This window comes from Carassius carassius, chromosome 46 (assembly GCF_963082965.1).
Source record: "Carassius carassius chromosome 46, fCarCar2.1, whole genome shotgun sequence".
NCBI lineage: Eukaryota > Metazoa > Chordata > Actinopteri > Cypriniformes > Cyprinidae > Carassius > Carassius carassius.
This window is the reverse complement of record NC_081800.1, coordinates 25,505,293-25,528,298: the sequence shown is the minus strand read 5'-3', so window position 1 is coordinate 25,528,298 and position 23,006 is coordinate 25,505,293. Positions and strand designations below refer to the sequence as shown.

Sequence of the window (23,006 nt, the reverse complement as noted above, 5' to 3'; positions counted from 1 at the left end):
AAAATAGTAAAAGCTAAATTTGACAAAAAGGCACTTCCCTGTGTCCGCTGAGATTAAAACATTAATACATCTGAAGTTTTTCGGAAAAATTCAGATTTGTAGAACAGTCCTCTGAGAACCAGTCTAAAAAAATAGCCAAATAAAGATTTGAAAAGATGCATACATTAAAATCAATATAAAACCAATTTTTTTTTTTTTTTACTTTTGCTGTGCATGTAAGGGGAGTACAACAAAAACCAATTATTATGTTTTATTACCTGTACAAACACAGTTACATTTTGGGTTTAGTGAAACATAAACCGGTGAAACTGTTACTTTAGTTTTAATCAAGAATGTGGGGAGCGAAAATGCCAGAAAACTGTTAAAAGCATTGTATCTTATTACCAATCGACATAATTTACCAGAAACCCAAACAAAAAAATTTGTGTATCTGATAACGTAAACCAAAAAAAAAAAAGGTGTACATCCAGCATTTCAGCATCATATATATGGCAACTGCGTATCTACTCTTGGTCCTGCACCTCGTCTCACATAATTTCTGTAGAATGACTGTTCATCTTGTCTGCCTCGGCCAGAATAATCTTTCCAGCCACGATGGCTCCTGCCTCGATATCCTCCTCTATCATCTTGGCCACGTCTTCCTCCACCCCTGTGGGACTGGCTGTAAAAGGACGGAGTGTTGTGGAGATCCACATTGTGAAACTCCATCTCTTCCACCGACCACTTATCATCAGGAGAATAAGGGTTAATGGAGCGAGAAGGGTCTTCTGGGATAGGACCAGCATGAAGGTTCTTTGGGAAGACTCCCCCTTGTTTACCTAAGCTCCCATTGGTTAAAGGGTTAAATCCTGCCATGTCTCCTTGCAGTGGGCCAATCTGAAAAGGTTGCATGACAGGATAATGTCCACTAAATGGTGGAGGTTCCCTCGTGGCCACTGAAACAGGGATGTCCAAAGGCTTGTAATCACCACCACTCAAATGAGGTTGGGCTCCTGGAAAGCCAGCGGTCTTCTGCAAGGTCCCAAACTGGGGGTTCACAGACCTCTGTCCATTCCCTTGACCTCTGTCCACTGATGAAGGAACAAATGGCAAGAAATCCATCCGACCATGAGGGCCATGGTTTAAGGCTTCAAGATGCATTGGAAGTGGCATATGGTGGTACCCAACAGATGACGGTGGATACATCGGATTCCCAGGGGGTGGATAGGATGGTGCTGAAAACTGCACTGGAGGGTACGACCCAACATAGGAACTTGGACCAGAGGAAGCTGGCCAGGACATTGTTGGCCTTGGTGGCAGCGGCATTGGAATGGATACAGGATGATCACTGTACTCTCCCAACTCTATGGGTCCAACAGGGCCGCTACCAGATGCTACAGGTGCAACGGGAGCATGGCTGTCCAATGAGGTGTCAGGGATGGAGCTTAAATTCCGAGGAGAAGAAGGGTTTTCTGGATGCCATGAAGTCATGCTGGGGTTAGCAGGAGAGTCAGAGGAAGGAGGAGGCCCTCTAAGTTGCATCTTATAGGCTTGGTTTAGTGCACCAAGATAAACGATGGGAGGAAACATCGGCTGAGAGTATGCCTGAGGAAATTGGGAGTACATTACACTTATGTAATTCCATAAACGGTAAAAGTCTTTAATAAAGCAACAAATGCAAAATAATGTACCTTGACACCGAGGTTGAAGAAGAACCTGAGGATATTTATATCTGAAATAATACAGAAACCCTTTCAAAGATTAAAATCATTATGTGGAAGACAGACTAAATAGACTTGAATAATGGGTTATGTTTGAGAGGGTATCTTAAATGTCAACTCGTGCTGAAACTGACAGACTAGAAAGGGTGGCATAAGGGCTGCACGATAAATTGAAAATAAATCGCACACAATTTGGCGGTTGGCTATGATTTGTTATGCACCACTTTTCAGTGAAGTATGGTTGATGCTGAAGTGCAGAAACTCCAAATATTCCCAGCAGAGGAATACACTAGACAGGATAATTTACACAAGATTTAGTGTTAATCGCGATTTTCCCAAAATTACAACCCTTGGGGTTACGAGTCCAACTCTTAAAACCCTTAGGCCATGACTTCCCCCATTTGCCTGAATATATCTTACAATTGGCTTCAAGAATCAACAATGTTGTGGTAGAAAGGAAAGGTTTTTTTGGTTGTACACAATTGATCACTAGGGTCTTTATTACCTTTAGGCAAGTCTTCTCCTTTTTGGGAGAAGGAATAGGGGGGCAGCGGTTCCACCTCTTCCTTCTCATTTTTGGGGAATCCTGGATAAACTGGGTCCTGAAGGAGCTGAGACCATTGAACATGAGGATAGGGGAGTTGTTGGGGTTGAGATGGGAGCTCAGGAGCAGGTGCTACACCTGAAGGAAAAGAAATGTTCTGTGAGAACTCTCATAGAACTTTGATCAGCTGCGTCTACTAGAAAGCCAATAATTACAATGATTTGCCTACTGAAATAAGATGCATTTCAAACAAGGCCATGTCCAATATGTAACAAAACTTACCAGAAGCTGGCATGGCTGTATCACAGGGTTGTGGATCTGAGGAGTTGAATGAGGACTGAGGCAAATCTGGAGGTGGAGCAAGGGCAGGACCAGAAGAAGGAGAGATGGAGGTGGGAGGATCATGGGAAAGAGGGATTTGTGGCACAGTAGTATGAGGGTTTACAGTTTTTTCATCAATTGGTGGACCACTGCTTCCATTAATGGGAAGGGTGGTAGAAGATGGATCTGGGGCATCCAACATAGGGGCAGGAACCCGAGCTGGGGCAGAAATGGGTATTGCAGAGGCTGGTATACATGGTGGAATGGAAGCTGGTGGGGTGGTTTGAATGGACAGGGTTGGTTCAACAGAGGCACGTCGGACTAAGCCAGAAGGCGCCAGAGTAGTTTGAGTTGGGATTGCAGCAGGTACTTGGACAGGGGTGATTTGAGATGCAACCGAGCTAATCTGAGATGGTGTTTGAGTGGTCGGGGAATTAAGATCAGGAATGGGCAGCACTACGGTATACACTGGGACATTTTGTGATGAGGGTTTCAGTGCAGGCATAGATTGAATAGTTGCAGGGGTGGTAGCAGAGATCGCTCGTGCCACAGAGATGTACTGTGATGGGGCTGAAGTGGACACCGGAGCAAACTGACTGCTGTCTGGGCTTCGAGCAAAGCCAGCCTTCGGTGGGATAGGAGTCTTTTTAATTGCCTCAGGAGCAGACTGATTAGAACAAAGGGCTTTAGCAGATTCAGACGGAGATGAAGATGGAGCTTTTTTGGGGTCAGACGAGACAATAACAACAGGAGGTGGAGAAGGAAAAGCAGGGATGGGTTTCTCTTGTACTTTCTCTTTTATTGTTGATGAAGCTTTCTGCCCTGGTTCCTCAGAAACCTTTATCTAGAATGGAGTAAAACCAGTGGCTTGTTAGTACAAAACAACTTAGATTAACATGGAAGGGTGCAAGACACATTGCAGTGGTTCTCGACTTCCTCAAACTTTCCTGCTGAGTTTAGTTCCAACCTTGATCAAACTCACCTGCCTTTATTTTTTTCTTGTAATTCTGAAGAACTTGATTTGCTGGTGCATGCGTGTCTGATTATGTTTGGAGCTAAACATTACAGAAAGTTTACTCTACAGGGTTAAGAATCCCGGATATATTGCTTGTTTTGTTGCCATGCACTTGGACATGGTGCGAAGAAGTGATTCCCAAACCTGCTCTTACAGTACCCCTTAAAAGTACACATTTTGGAGGTCTCTCTCATCTGACAACAATTTCAGGCCTTGTAGTCTTTACTATTGAGGTGAATCTGGTTTGTTCGATTAGGGAGAACATACAAAATGTGCAGGGTTGGGAAACACAGGTGTGATAAACTAAAACACTTTCTAGTATTCATGGTTTTGGCAAACTAAAAGGCTCAATTTTTACAGCAGGGGTTCTCAACTCAGTCCCTCGTTCTCAACTCAGTCCCTCGAGGTCCACTTTCCTAGAGAGTTTAGCTCCAACCCCAATCAAACACACATGGACAAGCTAATCAAGGTCTTCAGGATCACCAGAAGGCTACAGGCAGGTCACTTTAATCAGGGTTGGAGCTAAAAAGAGAGTAGCCCTTCAGGAACAGGATTGGACACCCTCAGATCTTGCCCTGGAGGGCCAATGGGCTACAGAGTTTAGCTCCAACCCTGTTCAAACTTACTTAAATGTGATTTTCTAATGATACTGAAGACACTGATTAGCTTGTTCAGGTGTGTTTGATTAGGGTTATAGCTAAACTCTGCAGGAAAGTGGATCTCGTGGGCCAGATTTGAGAATCCCTGGTTTAAATAAACACAAGTCTGTTGACTCCATGTAACCCACCCCTTGTTTTTCTTCAGTGGCGCTCTTCTGTCTCTGTACAAGCCTCTGCGGTGTTTCTGAAAGCCAAAAAACAAACAAACTTCAGGATAATGTTCAAACATGAATGAAAATATCATTAGCTTAATTATCAATGTAAAGTCAGTGGATTACATTTTATAGAGATTTTTTCCTTTTAAACTTGGTTGAAAATGTCAATGCTACTGTAGATTTAAATTCATGTATGAAGCACATGTATAAGTATACATTATAAAAACGCAAACAGATGTCAAGGTAGTTGAAGTCAGTCATAAGCCTGACGATGTATTACAGAAAGCACGGTTGACTTAACATCAGCTATACCCTGAATTTCGGTTGATTAACCCCAAACCTTGTTTTCTCAAGGCTTTTTGGAATACCTCCCAGAGCTTTGGTCTATCATGTTGGTGACCTCACCCGTCTCTGAGATATGATCTTTTTGGTCCTTCTTCCGGGAGCCTCTCTTGTCCCCTCCTTTCTTTATGACTTCACTAGCAGTGGCCTGAATTCAAAAGTAAAAAAGCATTTGTATGTTTGTATCCAAAAGTGAAGTACTTGTGCACTTCCAAATATAAACGCCTTTTGCATTGGCTTCACCGTTTGAGGGCTTGTTCCCAGTGAGGGGAAGTTGTGCTCGTCTTTATGCAGAAGCTCCAAAATTGCGCTATCCTCTTCTGGAAGCGCACACACAGGACTGCTGTGCTGATCGGACCGTCTGAACTTGGTTTTTGCGTCATCTGAGGTGGACTGTGGAGGCCAAGAGTGTTGCTTATGCACACGACCGCTGGGTGCCGACTGAGATTGCATTTTGTTTGATCTGCGACTTCCTCTGCTCTCCCATTCTGCATAAAGAACCCGATGCGAACACTGAGCGCGTGTGAGTTGATGTTATTCAAGTGCGTATTTAATTTGGCAAGAACGTACCGGAGGACGCCTGTGTGCTGTTGTTTGGTGCACCATGTCTTTTGCCCTTTTCTGCCGTCTCCCATAACTGAGTCTCTTCAGATGGAAGACGCAAACTCAACAATGGCACAGTTTCTCTAAACACACAAGCAAGAGAGAATGAATTAAGTCATACTGCCATTCTTTGCATACAGAAAATACACATACTATGCTTAGTATATATACTATTTTTTCAAAAATAGTAGTTGGGAGTCAATGAAAACACCTACACGTATGTACAAACATAAAAACACATACTGTTTGTTGAGTTCCCCAATAAACACAGTGACTGGCCCATTGTCAGGACTGACTTCCTGTACGTAAGCATTATAGAAGCGATTATTCAGCTGCACCTGAGAAAGATCGAGAAGAGAAAATCAAGACGGTTCCTTTTTAGATAATAATACATTTAATTTGGATAGCACTTTTCAGTGGCTCAAAGTGAACAAAAAAAAGTGGAAAATTATTGACAAAATTAAATGAAAAGTGGCAATACATAATGAATAATATACAACATACACAACAATTAAAAAGTTTGTGGTTGAAAAATATACAATTTGTTAACGTAGTGTACCTGTATTAAACAAATGCAACTTAAAAAAAAAATATCAGCACATCCTGCTAACCTTGCACTTATCGCCGACAGAGTACTGCATTCCTGCGGCCATGCAGAAATCCCGCTGCTGCTGAACTAAATGCACACAGTTATATTTTTTTCAAAGAAAATACAAACTAGATTTCAAAACAGTTGTAAAAAAGTAGATTAAGTACTTCGTTTAGAACGGAGCCACACGTCATACTCCACGTTCCTGTAGAGGGCGGGGTTTAGGGACTTTTGAGCCTTAGCGGAGAGAAGGTCACGCCCCCTTCCTCGAGTGTGGCCCCTCCCACGACCCTAAAGCGCAGATATAGAGGACCATCAAAAATATTGAAATATAGTGATTTCAGTCTTTAAGAGAAATGTAAAAAGAGATAGAAAACCACCCTCTGCGGCGGTCTGGCGTTCATCCCATTGGTTGGCTTTTCTCTTGGTTCACTGGACCTAGTAATACCAAATACACCAACATATTACCTTTTGGTGAACATTTCTGATGGAACGAAAACTTTTACATTTGCTGAAAATGTACTCCCCCGAGGTGTAGATGAGTTTGTTTCTTCAACAGATTCGGAGAAATGTAGCATTGCATCAGTGTCTCATCAATGGATGCTCTGCAGTGAATGGGTGCCGTCAGAATGAGATTTCCAAACAGCTGATAAAAACATCACAATAATCCACAGCCACTCCAGTCCATCAGTTAACATCTTGTGAAGCCAAAAGCTGCATGTTTGTTAGAAACAAATCCATCAAGATGATTTTTAAATGTTGCTTTTTGCTAAAATATCCATAATATTACTATTACCAGTGAAATCGTCAGAATCAGGAGAGAATTCTGCACAGATTAGAAGTCAAAACAGTCCAAAACAGCACTAGACAAATATGTGGGTGGATTTTGATGTGAGAGGACAAAAGTAGATGAACTTTTTCACTGGAGGAAACGTTATTATAGATAGAAGACTATCTAGTATTTTGGCCAAAAAGCAACAGTTTTATGTTTAAAAAGTCTTAATGATGGATTTGTTTCTTACAAACATGCAGCTTTCGCTTCACAAGACGTTAACTGGTGGGCTGGAGTGGTGTGGATTATTCTGATGTTTTTAATCAGCTGTTTGGACTCATTCTGACGGCACCCATTCACATCCATTGCTGAGCAAGTGATGCAATGCTACATTTCTCCAAATCTGACGAAGAAACAAACTGATCTACATCTGGGATGACCTGAGGGTGAGGACATTTTCACCAAATTCTTTATATTTGGGTAAACTACTCCCGTACGCCAGGCTTGACTTAATTTTATCCATTGGGATTGACTGGATAATAAAACATGATATAACATTGCAATAATTAATAAACAAGCATGCAAACCCGTACCAGAATTCATCTTCCTCCAGGTCAGACTCCTCACTGCTCTTGCATTCCTCTGAATCCAGTTTCTCTCGTCCTTTTCCTCCTCTCATACACGGACCTAAAGCACTGCGTTCGACGCCACACACTCGATCATACAGCAGCTCATACAGGATCGCTAGAGATGGAGACACAGTTTAATGTAATTCTGAAATCATAAAGCAGCATTATATGGTTAAATAATGATGCAGTACTCACATTGACACATAGCAGCACTTTTCTCAAAAGATTGTGGGTAAACACTGTCATAATGGTTTCCGTTGAGGAAGCACAGTCGAACCTAACAGAGAAAGAGTGTTATGGAAATTAACCGATTTACATTTTCTTAAACATAAAGACTAATAATCTTGCATGAAAGCATGTCTGCACCTTTTTAGTGAAGCCATTCTCTGTGATGTTAACGGGGGGTTGACCAGGCTCCTGGAAAATAACAAAATCATGCCTGGGGAAAATAATAAAACATTATTATTATACCATCAGACATAACAAACATCAGATCTGTCAATAATAAAAACAATACACTCTTACAATGTGAAGCCAAAAGGAATTTTAATGAAACTTGTAGACAAAACATTTAAAAAAGCATTTTGCTTTGTGCTTTTTATTGAGTGTCATATTTGATCCATTAGGCTTTTATGGCTCATATACTCTAATATAATGAGAATATGGAGGAAAAACAGCTCAGTTTTATTCAATATCTGTTTTAATAAAATGAGATTGAAATGATCCAAACATATAATGCAATGCAATCCAGAATCAGAAGAGAGAAAGCATGTAGTAGATTGTGTGCAATGTGTTTTTCACCAAAGTTTTGATGGCTTTATAGGATTATTTTTATTATTAAAACTAATTCATGTCATGCTATTATTATGACACTTTGCAGAAAACACTTGCATTCTAAATGATGTTTTCTACTGCCGATTAATCCCATTTGTGATCTAATTAACTCAAGTGAGAATAATGCACAACTGGTCACAGCTTTTCAAATATCAATTACATTTAGAAGAGGTCCGACCATAAAGCTACTTCATGAATGCCAGCCATAAAAATCACTGTCTGGGAGATTGAAGTATAATGGTAGACAAGACAGCAAACGTCATCACAGTTCATGCCTCAAAATACGCAGTTAAAATATGTAAATAAATGTAATATTCTTACTTGTAGAGCTCAGCCAAAGCTGTGATCTCCACCTGTCCAACCCAGCTCTAAACGGACAGAGGAAAGTGTTAAGAAAATGTTTACATCTTAATACAAATGCAATCAACCAAGTCAGAACTGAAAATGCTGTTTTTATGAAAAACTGAAGTTCGTCCGTGTTCAGGCTAAAGCATTTTGGATGACCACGTCTGTATGAATGTACAATGTTTTTTTTTTTTTTTCATTTGTTACCTGAGGGTCCTGTAAGTTCTCCAGGTATTTTTCAAAATTGCCTTCAATGAACTACCAGAAACAGAGAATCCTTCTTTAATACACTTATGATATGCTTACAACATAAATGTATAAATTTGAAAACATGAATGCAAAATGCATTTCTATGATGTCTCACCAGCTCGTAGGTCGATCGGTTCTGTCTGAGATAATTCACACAGGCCGCTCGCACTCGTGTGTGTGAACCCTGACAGTGCAACACCTGTCAATCAAACACACACCTGTCAATCTGTGCACTTGATATGTTATGAAATAATTTATAATCATCATGAGACGTCGGCCTGAGTCTGGGAAAACAGGTTTATCAAAACATAAACAACTGAAGTCATTTACATTTTAAATGCAGACTTAAATCATTGTGAGTGATGATCCAGCAATAGCTTCTTTAGTATTAATAAAAAATTAAACACACACACACACACACAAATCATTATTAATTAATATTAATATTCATTCAAATGTATTTACAATAGTTTCCAGACGTCCATTAAAACTGATATTAATGATGTTAATATTAATTTTAATTAAAATTCACATCTAAGTGTCAATTAACATATTATCTCTATCCTAAACGTCTACAAAACATTCCTGAAACTACGTAACTCAATATATTAATGAATATATGATGCATATATATTACATTAATCTCACATCATATTATGATATGAACGACATAAAAAGATAAGAAACAAAGAAATGAGTAATTATTGCGAGGCATCATATTAACGATCATTAAATAATTTACGAACCTGCATAATAACTTCATAAAAGTTTTAGATTTAATATTAATCATAAGGTGTTATATGAAATAAGTAAAATCCAAGAGGACAATAGATAAGGAAACTTAATTATAATGGTTATATATATATTTACTCTATACAGTTTTAATAGAGATAAATACAGATTAAATAGTGTTTTCTATCACGAGAAATAAAGCGAGAACTGTTGATTAGTGCATGTTAGCATTAGCTGCTAATTTGCTAAAGCTAACGTAATCAGCTTCAGAGAAACTAAAAAGTGATTTTAACATAGCGTATAATGTTACAAACGTTGACATTTAGATCACAAGGGGTAAAGGGGGGGGGGGTTAATGCGGTGATATTGTGTGACATTTTAGATAATTGAGTTAATCTCATGATGTGACGCGAAGGCGTTAAGGAAGTTTTAGATTAATTAAAATATTCATGATTTGTTGCCGGTGTTTGTGTTTCTAAACATTACAATCATGAAATTTGTTTTTGATTATAAAGACCAGGATCAGTCTGACCTGTTCTGCCACGGCCCTGAACAGACATGACCCATCCTTGGCGATCTTTTTGCGGTAGAAGCCCAGCGAGCGCAGGTACTCGTCCATGCGGCCCTCATGCGTCCCGTCAGCGGTCAGCTGCTGCTGCGCGTCCGCCGGTGCCGCCCGGAGCTCCATGATCCGCTCCCAACGGTACAAGCCCCACACAAATCACACTATATCTTAAGACAGGGTTTGCTTACCATCCCTGCAATCCGGTCTCTCATAAAGGATCCTGGGGGACTGGATTTACTCGCTTTTTATTTAGTACAAAGGAAAGTTGCACAGTCAGGCGCTTCACATGCGCGTCCAATGCTGCAATATTTTCTTCCAAGAGATCACCGGAGAGTGAAGCAGGTAAATGTGTAGACTTAGGAAGGCATTAGGATGCAATTTATAAAATAAAGGAGCTGGGTGAACGCTGGAAGTCGCTGGGAGATGTAGGCGAGAAGGAAAGTAAAACTACACACCCCATGCTGCATCTATAAATACTGAGCAGAACCGAAAGAGAAAGTGGTATGCATGCAAGGAAACAAGTCAATAAATACTTGCATTTATTTATCTTGACACTGTACTGCTGCTTTGACTGTATCAGTGCTGTATAAGCTATACAAATAAAGGTGACTTGACTTGACTTTACTCACAATAACATAAAAGATGAGGAACAAATAGAGGCTAAATAAAGAAGGTCCTTTTGAGAATATATCTTGAATCAGATGTCTTCCATTTTATAGTTTATTATCTTCATTATCACACTGACAAAAGTAGATAATCTTAACCTACATCATATATTTCATACATTTCATTGAATATATATCATATAATGTATTATTTATTATATATACATATATATATATATATAGATAGATAGATATAAGATAGATATTGATTATAGATATGCCATATGTTATTTATACTTCTATTATATATATAATAGAAATAATAGTATGATATAAATATATATATATATAAAATTTGACTTTAAATATGCCATATTCTTTATTTATATTTATCATATATATATATATATGGTGTGTGTGTGTGTGATTTTTATTCGTATTTTTGTTTATTTTAAGGTTTTAAAATATAATTAAATACCTTTTAATTTAAATTTTAATAATTATTGTATTTTTTTAAATATAACTTAATATTTTGTTTGTATTAACTACTAAATTAAATTTAATTAATTGTTGATTTTTATTTGTGTTTTTGGTCACATGACTCAATCTGTTTATTCGGTTGCTCTGTAATGCTGTTTGAACTTAACTATACAATTCAGAATTATTATTTTTATTAATAAGTAGCCTTCTGATTTTGATTGACAGGCCTTGTGTTTACATGAACTGTCTCTATGATAAGAGATGAAGTGTCTGTAATGAGTAATGACAATCTGAGAATAAAGTTTCACTGGTTTAACTTAGTCTGTGTGTGTGCATGTTTGTACGAGTGTTGTGTGTGTGTGTGTGTGTGTCTGTGTGTACGAGTGTGTTTGTGTGTGTCTGTGTGTACGAGTGTGTTTTGTGTGTGTGTGTGTGTCTGTGTGTACGAGTGTGTGTGTGTGTGTGTGTGTGTGTGTGTGTGTGTTTGGAGGAGGATGTGGTGGATCCTGGATCAGCAGCTTTTCCACATCCTGGACCAGAGTGGTTAGTATACTTTTGGCAGAGACTTTTTTTTAGCTAATTTTAGCTAATACAACAATAACTACAAGAATTCTAGAAACTAAAATTAGATAGATAATGTAACGTTGCTTATAAATTGCTTATGTTATGAGTAAAATCATTTTTATTAAAAAATACTTGTTTTATCGTTTTATTGGTTTTAAGGACGTAATATTTTGCCATTTCTTTCTGCAAGTAACTGTCTGATTTTAGAATAGAAAATTATGATATATAACTTTAAAAATAGTAGCACTTCTGTCCTTGTTCAGACACACATCTCCACACACTTCCTCAATCACATCTTAACTCATAACACAAACAAACGGTCCTGAATCTACTGTTACAGACTCACAGCGTACATACAAGATTTTTAAATGAGTGTCTCCTGCTCTCCAAGACTGCATTTATTTGGTAAAAAAATACAATTAAAAAAACAGTAAACAATTATTGCAATTTAAACTGTTTTGCATTTGAAAATGTAATTTGTTCCTCAAAGCTAACATCATGATAAAACATCCTAGTAACCACCCAGAACATCCTAGCAAATGGAAATGGAAGCCCGTTCCTGCCATTGAATAAAAATAAAAAAGGTCATAGCGCAGTTTTTTTTTACTCATTATGAAATCAAACCGAAAAAAGACATCGTAAAGTTCATACTACAATCTGTAAAACCGCATTTTAAGCTTTACCATAATACTGTTCAACCATTTTGTGTATTCTTTCACATGCAATAACAAAACAACAGTGTAAACAGCACTGTATTAAACCCGAAGACAAAAGCAGAAAGTTTTTCCCTTAGATTGTGTTTAATAACTACAGATGATGCGTTTCAGTCTGAATACGAGTTTGAAAGTTCAGTTTAAACCACAAATAAGATACAATAGAAAATGTTGAACACAATTAATCAGGGTTTAACTAAATATTCAATCTGTATTTAATTAAAAAAATATATTTTTAATTTCAAAAGTGTTGTGTGTTTGTGGTCAAAAGTCATTTTTCTGCATGACCAAACACGTGATCAGAAAGAGTTTGCACACGAAACATCATTTAGACAGAATTTCTGACAATCTTTATTGTCTTCAGTAACATAACACTTCAAATGGTGACCTTTTACTGCATCAAAATGAACAAACAACGAGTCAAAATCTCTCTTATCGTTGATGTTAGCAGTGCAATCTCACACATCAGTTTTTACCGCAGTAAAAATCCCAGAAGAAACCTGAACAAAGCCTGTGGAGTTCATCTAAAAAACAAAAATAAATCCATCTGACAAAGTCTGAGTGCCATTGAAGTAAGAAAAGATTTTACACTTCATATAAAAATAAAAATATACATTCATGTCTAGGTTTAAAAAAGCTCATGGAATCGTCTGAGGTCCCGGGGTCGTGTTAAGGCACTTGCTCTCACGCAAACATCCACCTGATCGGCGTTTGTCTCGTCTGGTTTGGTCTCGTTGATTCTGGCTCAGCCAAGTGTTTCACAGCTTCCAGTCGACAGTGTAGTTCATACAGGTGTAAGAGTCTGAAGGGAGTAAATATAGAGTTAAAACAGACCCAGATTAACTTTCACCCCTTTTTTTAGCCCATTTGACCCATTTCTCTGATTCTAGATATGATGCTTTCAACCTCATTCACACTGCCTTAATGTATTTTGGGGAAAATTCACAAAATAATCATCATTTAGGCTGAAGATATGATTAGGGTCCAACTTAAAAATAGAAAAAAATAGAAATACATTTCTTAAAAACTGTAATTAATTTATTTAATCTGTAAAACTAAAATATGTTTATATAAAATTAATTTGTATATGGATATATTAATGCTGTCTAATCGAAACTGCATCCAAAATAAGTTTGTTTACAATGTGTGTGTACTGTTTATTTATATGTATATATGAATACACACACACATACATTTATATTTATATTTATATATATATATATATATAAGAAACTTGTAAATCATATATATGATTTATATTATTTTTATATATAATATGCATCATATATAAATATGAAAATATGTACATTTTCAACAGTTTTATTTGCTTACCTGTATGTTATTTGACTATTAATCAACATTAGAGAACTGGGAACAGGCAAATGTGTTGTTAAATATTAATTTATAAATCTCAGGTGAACTTCTAGTAATTGTGTTAGGGGCAAGCAGACGAAAACATTTTAGTGATTTAAATTAGAGAAAAAGAAAACGGTATGAAATGCATTGACCCAAACTGTGCTCAGTGAAAAAAATTAAGTGAAAAAAATTGTGCATAGAATTTAAATCTGAAAAATATTACCTGTAAGAGACATATTTAAAAAAAAGAATACCCTATATGTATATCAATGCATCATTTTTCTTTAGGCCTTGAGTTCAGATATAGTAAATAATTAGCTTTATTCACAAAAACAACTTTGCATCTCACAATTGTGAGTTTATATCCTATTTCAAACTTTATATTTCACAGCATGCACTGTTTAAATTCTCTCACCATTGTTTTAGTATACACTTTCATTGGATTTGGTCAAATCTCTGCGTGCACTACCTTCTGTCTGCCGCTCATCCATGTTTTAATGGAGGGCAGTAAGATGCTTCCCAGCAGGATCTGAGCGGGATGATAGATCAACAGAGGCACTGATATCAGAGACAGATGCTCGTAACCCTCAAACACGATCTTCAGCATGGGAATACCTACACAAACACACAGCAAACACGAGTTTTTAATTAGAGGAGGAAGGCAACACTTCATATTTGCTTTAGTCAGACAGACGCGTGTGTTTTACCTAAAGTGAGGGATTTATGAGTCGCACAAAACATGATGGCTACCGAATCGGCCGCAGTGAAACCAGAGGATTTCCTGCAAACATCACACATGCACAGAGACAGATGAACACAAGTTATGTGGTGCCACACATCAAAGAGCAAGTGGATCAGGCTTCGTCAACATTGTGAGGATCAAACAAATGGACAAAATTAAAGTAAAACCTTAAAAACTAACTAATAATGTCTAAATCAGCAGATGTCAAGGAAAGACCCGCTATGACAGAAAACAAACGTGTTTTTGCGAACATATGTTTCTCACCTTGTAGACAAGAAAAATATCAGGGCCATGAAGCTCAACTGAATGGAAAATACTGAAAATGGAAAAAATGAACAATGTTAGCGATACATGACCCAGGAGCATAAAACCAGTTATAAAGGTCTTTTATTATTTATTGAGGGTCTTAAAATAGCTGAATAAATAATCTTTCCGTTGATTTATGGGTTGTTAGGATCGGAAAATATTTGGCCGAAATGCAACTATTTCTGAGGGTGCAAAAGAATCTAAATACTGAGAAAATCAGCAAATGAATTCTTAGCAATGCATATTACTAATCAAATCAAATTAAGTTTTTATTTATTTACAATAGGAAATTTACAAAATATATTCATAGAACACGCTCTTTACTTTATATGCTAATGATTTCTGGCATAAATCGATAATTTTGACCCGGGCAATGTATTTTTGGCTATTGCTACAAATATACCCCAGAGACTCAAGACTGGTTTTGTGCTCCAGGGTCACAGATATCTTCACAGTCTTACAGCAGATACAGTCAAATGTCTCTTGCGCCGAACACAACACACTCACTGATGAAGACGACGATGAGCAGGCTCAGATGGTCCAGCTCTATGTTGGTGTTAGAGAAGGTGTCGCAGAAGGTGGTGTAGATGATCATGAGCAGAACCACGCTGCTCACCGTCCCGAACGGAGGCTTTCGGCGGTCCAGAAACTCCCTCAGGAACCTCCTGCACACCTACATGCACAAAACATCTTCATATTAACTCCTGCTGTTGAATCATTTCAAGACAGAAACTCCTAATCCTTCCCCTTACAGGCACTATTTGGCATTTTTAGATTTTTATTCATTCATGAATAGATTTTTTTCAAATTCTAGATTTTCCTATTGCACTTTAGTTATCGTTTCTGACAAGCAGACAATCTGTGTCATAGATTATTCAAAATCAACTAATCTTAATTGAGGATTAGAAGTGATTTTACTTCTGTCTTGTTGACATTTGGTAGGTTGTGTGAAATAATTTTAACATCAAAACCCATTCAAAGCATATTATAAAACGGAGAGTTCCGCTCCTTGATTCTGATTGGTTGAGCCACATTTGAAGCTGTTGTAAATTACTCTATAAACACACACCTTTGTTTACATTTGTGTGTTGCTTGGCAACCACTTTGTTGGAACCACACCTGTTTCTAAGGAACTACATTGTCTGGTGGAAGAATACTGTTTTTATTAATATCATTACACTTTATTTGCTCTGTTTTATATACGTATATGGATTAACCGTTTTATAAAAGCAATAACCCCTGTGAAGCCGTGGTTTACAGTGAATTTATAACAGCTAAGGGGGTTTTAGGCACGATTATTGGGGCTTATTGCTTTAATTTACTCCAACAACAAACACACTCGCCTGTCCAACTATGAGCGGGACGACCACCGTCATGAACAGCTGCGAGAAAATGGAGGTGAACGGGACAGAAGAAGAGGAGCCCAGCTATGAACACACAAACAATACAGTGGGAAAAAATTATACACTCAACTGCAGAACAAAAATACACAGAACACACCCATACAACTGTTTGTATTGTTCAGCACATTCACAATGAAGAGACATAAAAAATAAAAGAGGAATTATACTCACAAACACTAGCAGCAGAAGAGGAGTGAACACAATCCCCTGTAGACCGGACAGAGAAATGAGACTCACATTATGATTTAATTTCTTAGCTTTTTTGTCCCCCCCCTCCCTTTTTTATCTCTCTGTATTATCAGACTTACCAGAAAGCTCCCAAATGCAGAATTGAAAATGGCTGCAGCCTGAAAAAAAATTATATACATATATACATAGAATACATAAAAATATACTGTATATTATAATGGTTGTAAAGTTACGATTTGTGTAACAAAGTGTGATTGTAACAGTGTTTAGTAGTGGTCTGTTTGTACTGTTTTGATGAAATACATATGTGAAGATGTGATAGTTGTGACTGAGTGTTTTTGAAACATGTTATCCTTACGGTGGAATGTATTTGTAAAGTTATGATTGTTATGATTAAGAGTTTTTTTAAGTTGTGATGGAAGAAAGCTGGGTTGATTGTGTAAATTCTAGGGGTTTACTTCTTATTATACATCAAATGTTGTGATTGTGCTGTTGTAAAGTAATGATTTCTATAACAAAGTGTGATTATAACAGTAATCATGATTTTGTGGTGAGGTCTGTTTGTAAAGTTTTGAAGACATCAAATTTGTGCTCCAGTTTGTCCTCCATGTAAGTTGTTACTTACATGGAGGAATGTATTTGTAAAGCTGTGATTATTGTGATGGAGTGTGTTTTTAAAGTTGCAGTAGGTGGAAACATGCAAAGTATGATCACTTTGATGAAATGCATTTGTAAAGTTTTGTAAAGATTGCTGTAATGGAATGTGATTGTTTGTAAAGTTGTGGTTGCTGTAATGGAATGTGATTGTAAAGTTGTGATTGCTGTAATGGAATGTGATTGTTTGTAAAGTTGTGATTGCTGTAATGGAATGTGATTGTTTGTAAAGTTGTGGTTGCTGTAATGGAATGTGATTGTAAAGTTGTGATTGCTGTAATGGAATGTGATTGTTTGTAAAGTTGTGATTGCTGTAATGGAATGTGATTGTTTGTAAAGTTGTGGTTGCTGTAATGGAATGTGATTGTTTGTTAAGTTTTGATTGCTGTAATGGAATGTGATTGTTTGTAAAGTTGTGGTTGCTGTAATGGAATGTGATTGTTTGTAAAGTTGTGGTTGCTGTAATGGAATGTGATTGTTTGTTAAGTTTTGATTGCTGTAATGGAATGTGATTGTTTGTAAAGTTGTGGTTGCTGTAATGGAATGTGATTGTAAAGTTGTGATTGCTGTATTTGAATGGGATTGTAAAGTTGTGATTGCTGTAATGGAATGTGATTGTTTGTAAAGTTGTGATTGCTGTAATGGAATGTGATTGTTTGTTAAGTTTTGATTGCTGTATTGGAAAGTGATTGTTTGTAAAGATGTGATTGCTGTATTAGAATGTGATTCTTCGTAAAGTTGTGATTGTTTGCAAAGTCATGTTTGTTGTGAAGTAATGTGATTGTAAAACTGAGATGAATGTGTTTGTAATGTGGTTGTGCTGGATGTTATATTTATTATACAATACACTAAATTGTGTTATTGTTCTGTTGGAAAGTTATTCTTTTTCCGATAGATTATACAAATTATCATGATTTTATAGTGAGGTCTCCTTGTAATGTTTTTATGATGTATCATTATTTACCTCATTTCCTCCTACAGCTTTAGTTAGGATGACAGCAGAGGAAACAGGAGGAGGCATACAAGCAACCGTCTGCAACCTGAGAGAGAGAGAGAGAGAGAGAGAGAGAGAGAGAGAGAGAGAGAGAGAAGTTAATAAATAATAACACATAACTATGCATTTAAATCTCATTTGTTTCACTGTTTCCCACTATATTTCCAATCAAGAACAAGCAGTGCTCTACTATAATAACCCTGAGGCACTTCAGGATATTTCAGCTAATGGTTGTGCTGTAGTGACTCAAAATCTGAAATGTTATAAAAACATGAAAGTTTTTTCTGCTTGTGAAAGGACGTGTGGAGGTTGCAGGTGAACACAATGACTCTCTTGCAGGAAAATAACCAAAAGTGCCAACACCGAAGACCTCTGAGATCCAGTTACACTCAGCGCAAACCTACCGACAGAGACTCCATTCAACAGAGTGGCGAACAGGTAGAGAGGGTGACTGTGTACAAGAAAATGACTGAAAATACATGCACTCACCCTCTGAGAAGCCATTCGTTGATCGCCGTTAGGGACAGAACTTTGAGAAGGAGCCAAACAGTGATGGGAAAAAATACTAGCGTGAATGTCTGGACGAAGAAATGCAACTTTACATGCATTAATGCACTTGCAAGTTCCTGAAAACAGAGCAAAACAGACATTCTTTTTTATTTATTTTTTAAAAACTCTATAAAATCAAAAACCAAACAGGCACAATCATACCTCTGTTTTCAAAGACAAGCCACTGTTAAAGAAAATAACAGATACTGCAACATAGGTGATGGTGATCTCCGGCCGAAGAGGACCTTAAAGAAAACATACTTTATTGATCATGGGCAAATAATAGCATGAGGTATTACAAACATAAAATGGTATTACTATATTTTGGGACACTAAGATAATGGCACTAGCGCAATAGCATGACAGTTTGGATAGTTAAGTGTGGTTTTCTTCAATTTCTCATAGGTGTATAATATAAATACGATAGTATATAAACACAGTAGTTATCCAGTATCTATACAGATGTACATCATAGTACCCTCAAAATAATGTTTTGTAAATCTATCTATCTATAACTAAATAACCTTCAAACTTCAAGGCGTTATTTTCAATGAGACAAGGCATAATTTTCAATGAGACAATACTGTTTTCCTGTATATATAAAAAGGAAAAACTGACTCTAAAAAAAAAGCTTTTAGAGCCTCTCCGAACAGGATTATTCAGATCCGGGTGTTGCAACGTGTCACAAATATGACAGCTACAGTTAAAACACCCATCAACCTCCTGTCACACCAATCACAGCGATTAAACACTGACTGCGTGATCATATTCAGATCAACTCTTATCATGAATTCATGCATTTAGATTGAGACATCTCAAACCATCTCACATAATAACTACTAACACTTTATATCAATGCACATGTAATAATCATCGATCACTCCCTTGTTCTGTCATATTCGTGCACATCCTGATCATTTCCGAATGATCATAATACCATAATGTTTACTGCCTGTGCATTGACTGATTTTAAAGTTTTTATAGACTTTAGCTGTCCAGAAATGTATCCGGTGATTCTCACCTCCTTTCACTCCCACGGAGGGCGCGAGCTTGGCGCACGTGATGACGAGCACTATACCGATGATAAACCATTCTTTACGGGCGCGAGCGATCAGACCCATCGCCCCTCAAACCGACCAAAGCATCCAAAACCGACCCGTCGAGCCGCTCTCTTCCGGACACATCTGCGATACCGTAACGACCGGAGTCAGCGCGCACGCGCTTTGTGACAACACGAACGTACTACTACTACTAGAGATTCATGAATATTAATACCATTCAGCGAAAGGCCACGCCCCCTGTGTAAAGAAGCTACTCGCTCACAGCATCTGAGATTTGAGGTTATATAACCATGCTACGCTCATGAATATTAACTACTGAGGCGTTTAACAATCAAGGACTTTATAATAATCAACAATTGTAATTAATATTCATCAGCAAAGGCTTATGAATATTAAACACACCGTAATGACTGATATCAGAGCGCACACCGTATGGAAATACATAACTTTAGCTGTTTGGTATTTAATCTCTTGCACACACACACACATTATTTTTTGCATTGACTTGCTCTTTGTTGTTCTTTGGTTTAAAATAAACCATTATAGTACAAAGTGAAACTTTTTTTTTTTTTTTTTTGTCAGACTGCTTGATCTATTTTTCCCCCCCTGGAGATTTCAAAGTCCATATTTCAGTAATTTAACAACATATAGGTTCGGCGTTTTCTGAAGTTTTGATGATTTTTTAATCGATTTTATCTGATGATTTTTTTAATCGATTTAATGATTAAATGAAAAACAAATACTTTCACAGATAGCACCGGTATGTCTTCAAGATGTCTGTTAAAGATCGCTTCATCTGGAAAGCATCTGCTGTGTGCAAACATCTGATAAACGTCTTTAGGAAAAACTTAAGCATCTTAAAGACATCTTCTAAACGTCTATTTGATATCTGAAAGGAAACGTCCTATAATCGTTAATTTAGAGATGAGCAAACAGATCTAAAGATAGATATGTAAAAAATAAAAGAATGAAATTTCATTTAGCAATCATAGTTTTATTAAGTTTTCACAGAAACAGTGTCATACAAAGTCAAGAAAAATCTGAATGTCCAGCACATCGTTTTATCTTCTTGACCCCTCAAGCTGCTCCTCTTCATCATCCTCATCATCCTCCGGGACTGAACTCTGGATTAGTTCTGGTCCGGTCTCCTCGACAGAGAGAGGCAAATCTATAGAGTCAGAGTCCATCTCTATGAACCCATTGGCTGCTTTTTAGGAAAAGATGAAAATTAGGATACAGTTTAAACACAGTGTATTATCTTCATTCTGAAACAAAGCTGTGCCAATAAACTGATACCACATTCTTTAAACACACACAACATACCCCAACAGGAACAGACAGAAGTCAGCATGTTCCAGACAGACAGATGGACACTGATGGACACACGTGTGAGACTCCAGAACCTGTCCAGTAACATTAACAGTTACTTATGCCAGCAGTCTGACCTTCTCACTCAGAAGAGTGAAACTAAAAGCAGAATACACAACTATGGTGCAGTTTTAATGAAAACCAACAAAAAAGTTGCTTTTAAAAACATATGGCATTTGTAAATTTTATGGATTAAAGTGTTAAGAGTAAATGATTGAGGATGCTTGGTTTTCGTGTTATGTGAATACCGTTGATTCATTAAAAGTCACACTTTCTAGTTAACAATTAACCTGTTAGAAGTCATATGTAGATACAATAAACACTTTAAATACTTTAAACTTCACTATACGTATTTGTCTACTTTTTACAAATTAACATAATACATATATAAAATATATAATAGTTTAATGACTCACATGTTGGAGTTCTGCATGCTCGATTTGATTTGAGAAGTTAATTCCCTTCTCTGGATTTAGGGGTATATATCGTCCAGAGCCCAGCGTAAACAATACACTACAGGAGAATGCTTTTCAGCACAAAAATGATATAATCTTCGTGGAGGTGTTTAGCAGGGGATTTACAACAAACGAGAAAATCCCAAAAATGAAGGTGGGATGCAAGATCTAAGTAAGATAACTAACATTAGCAGTCTCTACAGAAGTCCAGCACCAGCTGATGGGCGGAGCTGGTTATTAAGTTGCTTCCTGTTTTTATACAGTCTGTGGCTACTTTTGGATGGTGTAAGAAAGCTGCCGAGCATGACGAGGATCTGACATGCATAGTTTTTTCTCACTAGGCCTACTCTTCACCTTTTCTGACCCTCTTCAGATCTGGAAGTCGCTATGATGAAGTGAGGAGCTGATTCTGGTGTGTTAGATGAGGGAAGTTCTGCTGTTCCGGGACATTTTGGAAAACCACTGCATTTCAGAGACATGTTCTTTAATGTTACTCATATAACATATATTTGCATGCACAGTTTTAATGCAGCTTTAATGGCTTTAAACAGCTTCTTATCAAATGCAAGTAAATTTTTATTAGCATTATTTGATATTTTATTAAATTATTTTACAGCCTTATTTAAAAATATAGCATTATTTATTATGCCAAAATGATGCTAATTTAAATGTTTAAATTAAAAGTTTACTTGCATTTGATAATATGATGTCATGCATCCCACAAGCTGTTGAAATGTCACATTCATACACATTATACTATGTTATTGATATTACAGTATGATATTACAGTACGAAATGTGCTATATAAATAAACTTGCCTTGCCTTGCATATATAAAATAACAAAAAGAATGCCATTACAATTCCCAACCGCTAGATGGCAATAGTAATCCTACTGAGATTGAGATCAATTACTGTTTTCAATCTCTCTGCATATATTAATTGACGCTAATAATTTATAATCGTTGCAGAGCAACGTAATAGGCCTCCAATTGTCTAAATTTGTTATATCTTTTTTTGTTTTGGGGGGTAGAGTTATTATACCAATTTTCATTGTTGGAGTAAGACATCCTTCTTGTATACATTCGATAAATACATTCAATAACAATTATTTGATATCTTCTCAAAAAAAAAAAAATTCAGAGTTCAACCCATAAATTCCAGGTGACTTCCCATTTTTTATTTTTTTTCAGGGCATTTTCTATTTCTTGCAAATGTATTTTGCCTTTTTTTGTCATTCTCCCCAATCCTTTTAATATTGCTCTTAATCAGAGTAAAAAAAATGGATTCACAGTCCTCTTTGTGGAAATTTGAGCTATACAAGTCAGAGTAAAAGAGTTGAACTTCCTCATTTATTTGGCAAGAGTGTTCTATGACTATGTTTTTTATTTTGCAGATTCTTTTTTTTAGACTGCCTACTAGACAAAAGGAATGCCATTACAATTCTCAACCGCTAGATGGCAATAGTAGTCCTACTGAGACATGAGAGTTAGAGATCAGAGTTGTGTTTTGAAT

The 23,006-nt window shown here is 36.9% G+C and overlaps 2 protein-coding genes across 2 annotated transcripts; both read right to left on the bottom strand.

Annotated features, from left to right (window-relative positions):
* Window positions 1-235: 235 nt before the first annotated feature.
* Window positions 236-10,507, bottom strand: otud4 (OTU deubiquitinase 4). The gene is made up of 19 exons (XM_059541534.1): window positions 10,022-10,507; window positions 8,873-8,956; window positions 8,716-8,766; window positions 8,485-8,531; window positions 7,696-7,768; window positions 7,525-7,606; window positions 7,294-7,444; window positions 6,309-6,366; window positions 6,096-6,219; window positions 5,951-6,015; window positions 5,583-5,677; window positions 5,307-5,422; window positions 4,980-5,224; window positions 4,800-4,884; window positions 4,368-4,423; window positions 2,527-3,409; window positions 2,206-2,382; window positions 1,671-1,711; window positions 236-1,584 (listed from the first exon to the last, which is right to left on the bottom strand). The coding sequence occupies exons 1-19, from the start codon at window positions 10,175-10,177 to the stop codon at window positions 481-483; spliced, it is 3,693 nt and encodes a 1,230-aa protein (XP_059397517.1). The 5' UTR covers window positions 10,178-10,507; the 3' UTR covers window positions 236-480.
* Window positions 10,508-12,743: 2,236 nt separating this feature from the next.
* LOC132128878 (sodium/bile acid cotransporter 7-like) lies at window positions 12,744-19,846 on the bottom strand. Its single transcript, XM_059540259.1, has 12 exons — window positions 19,631-19,846; window positions 18,772-18,854; window positions 18,550-18,686; window positions 18,031-18,106; window positions 16,532-16,570; window positions 16,395-16,430; window positions 16,164-16,247; window positions 15,328-15,493; window positions 14,779-14,830; window positions 14,480-14,553; window positions 14,242-14,387; window positions 12,744-13,218 (listed from the first exon to the last, which is right to left on the bottom strand). The coding sequence occupies exons 1-12, from the start codon at window positions 19,728-19,730 to the stop codon at window positions 13,201-13,203; spliced, it is 1,011 nt and encodes a 336-aa protein (XP_059396242.1). The 5' UTR covers window positions 19,731-19,846; the 3' UTR covers window positions 12,744-13,200.
* Between the last annotated feature and the right edge of the window lie 3,160 nt (window positions 19,847-23,006).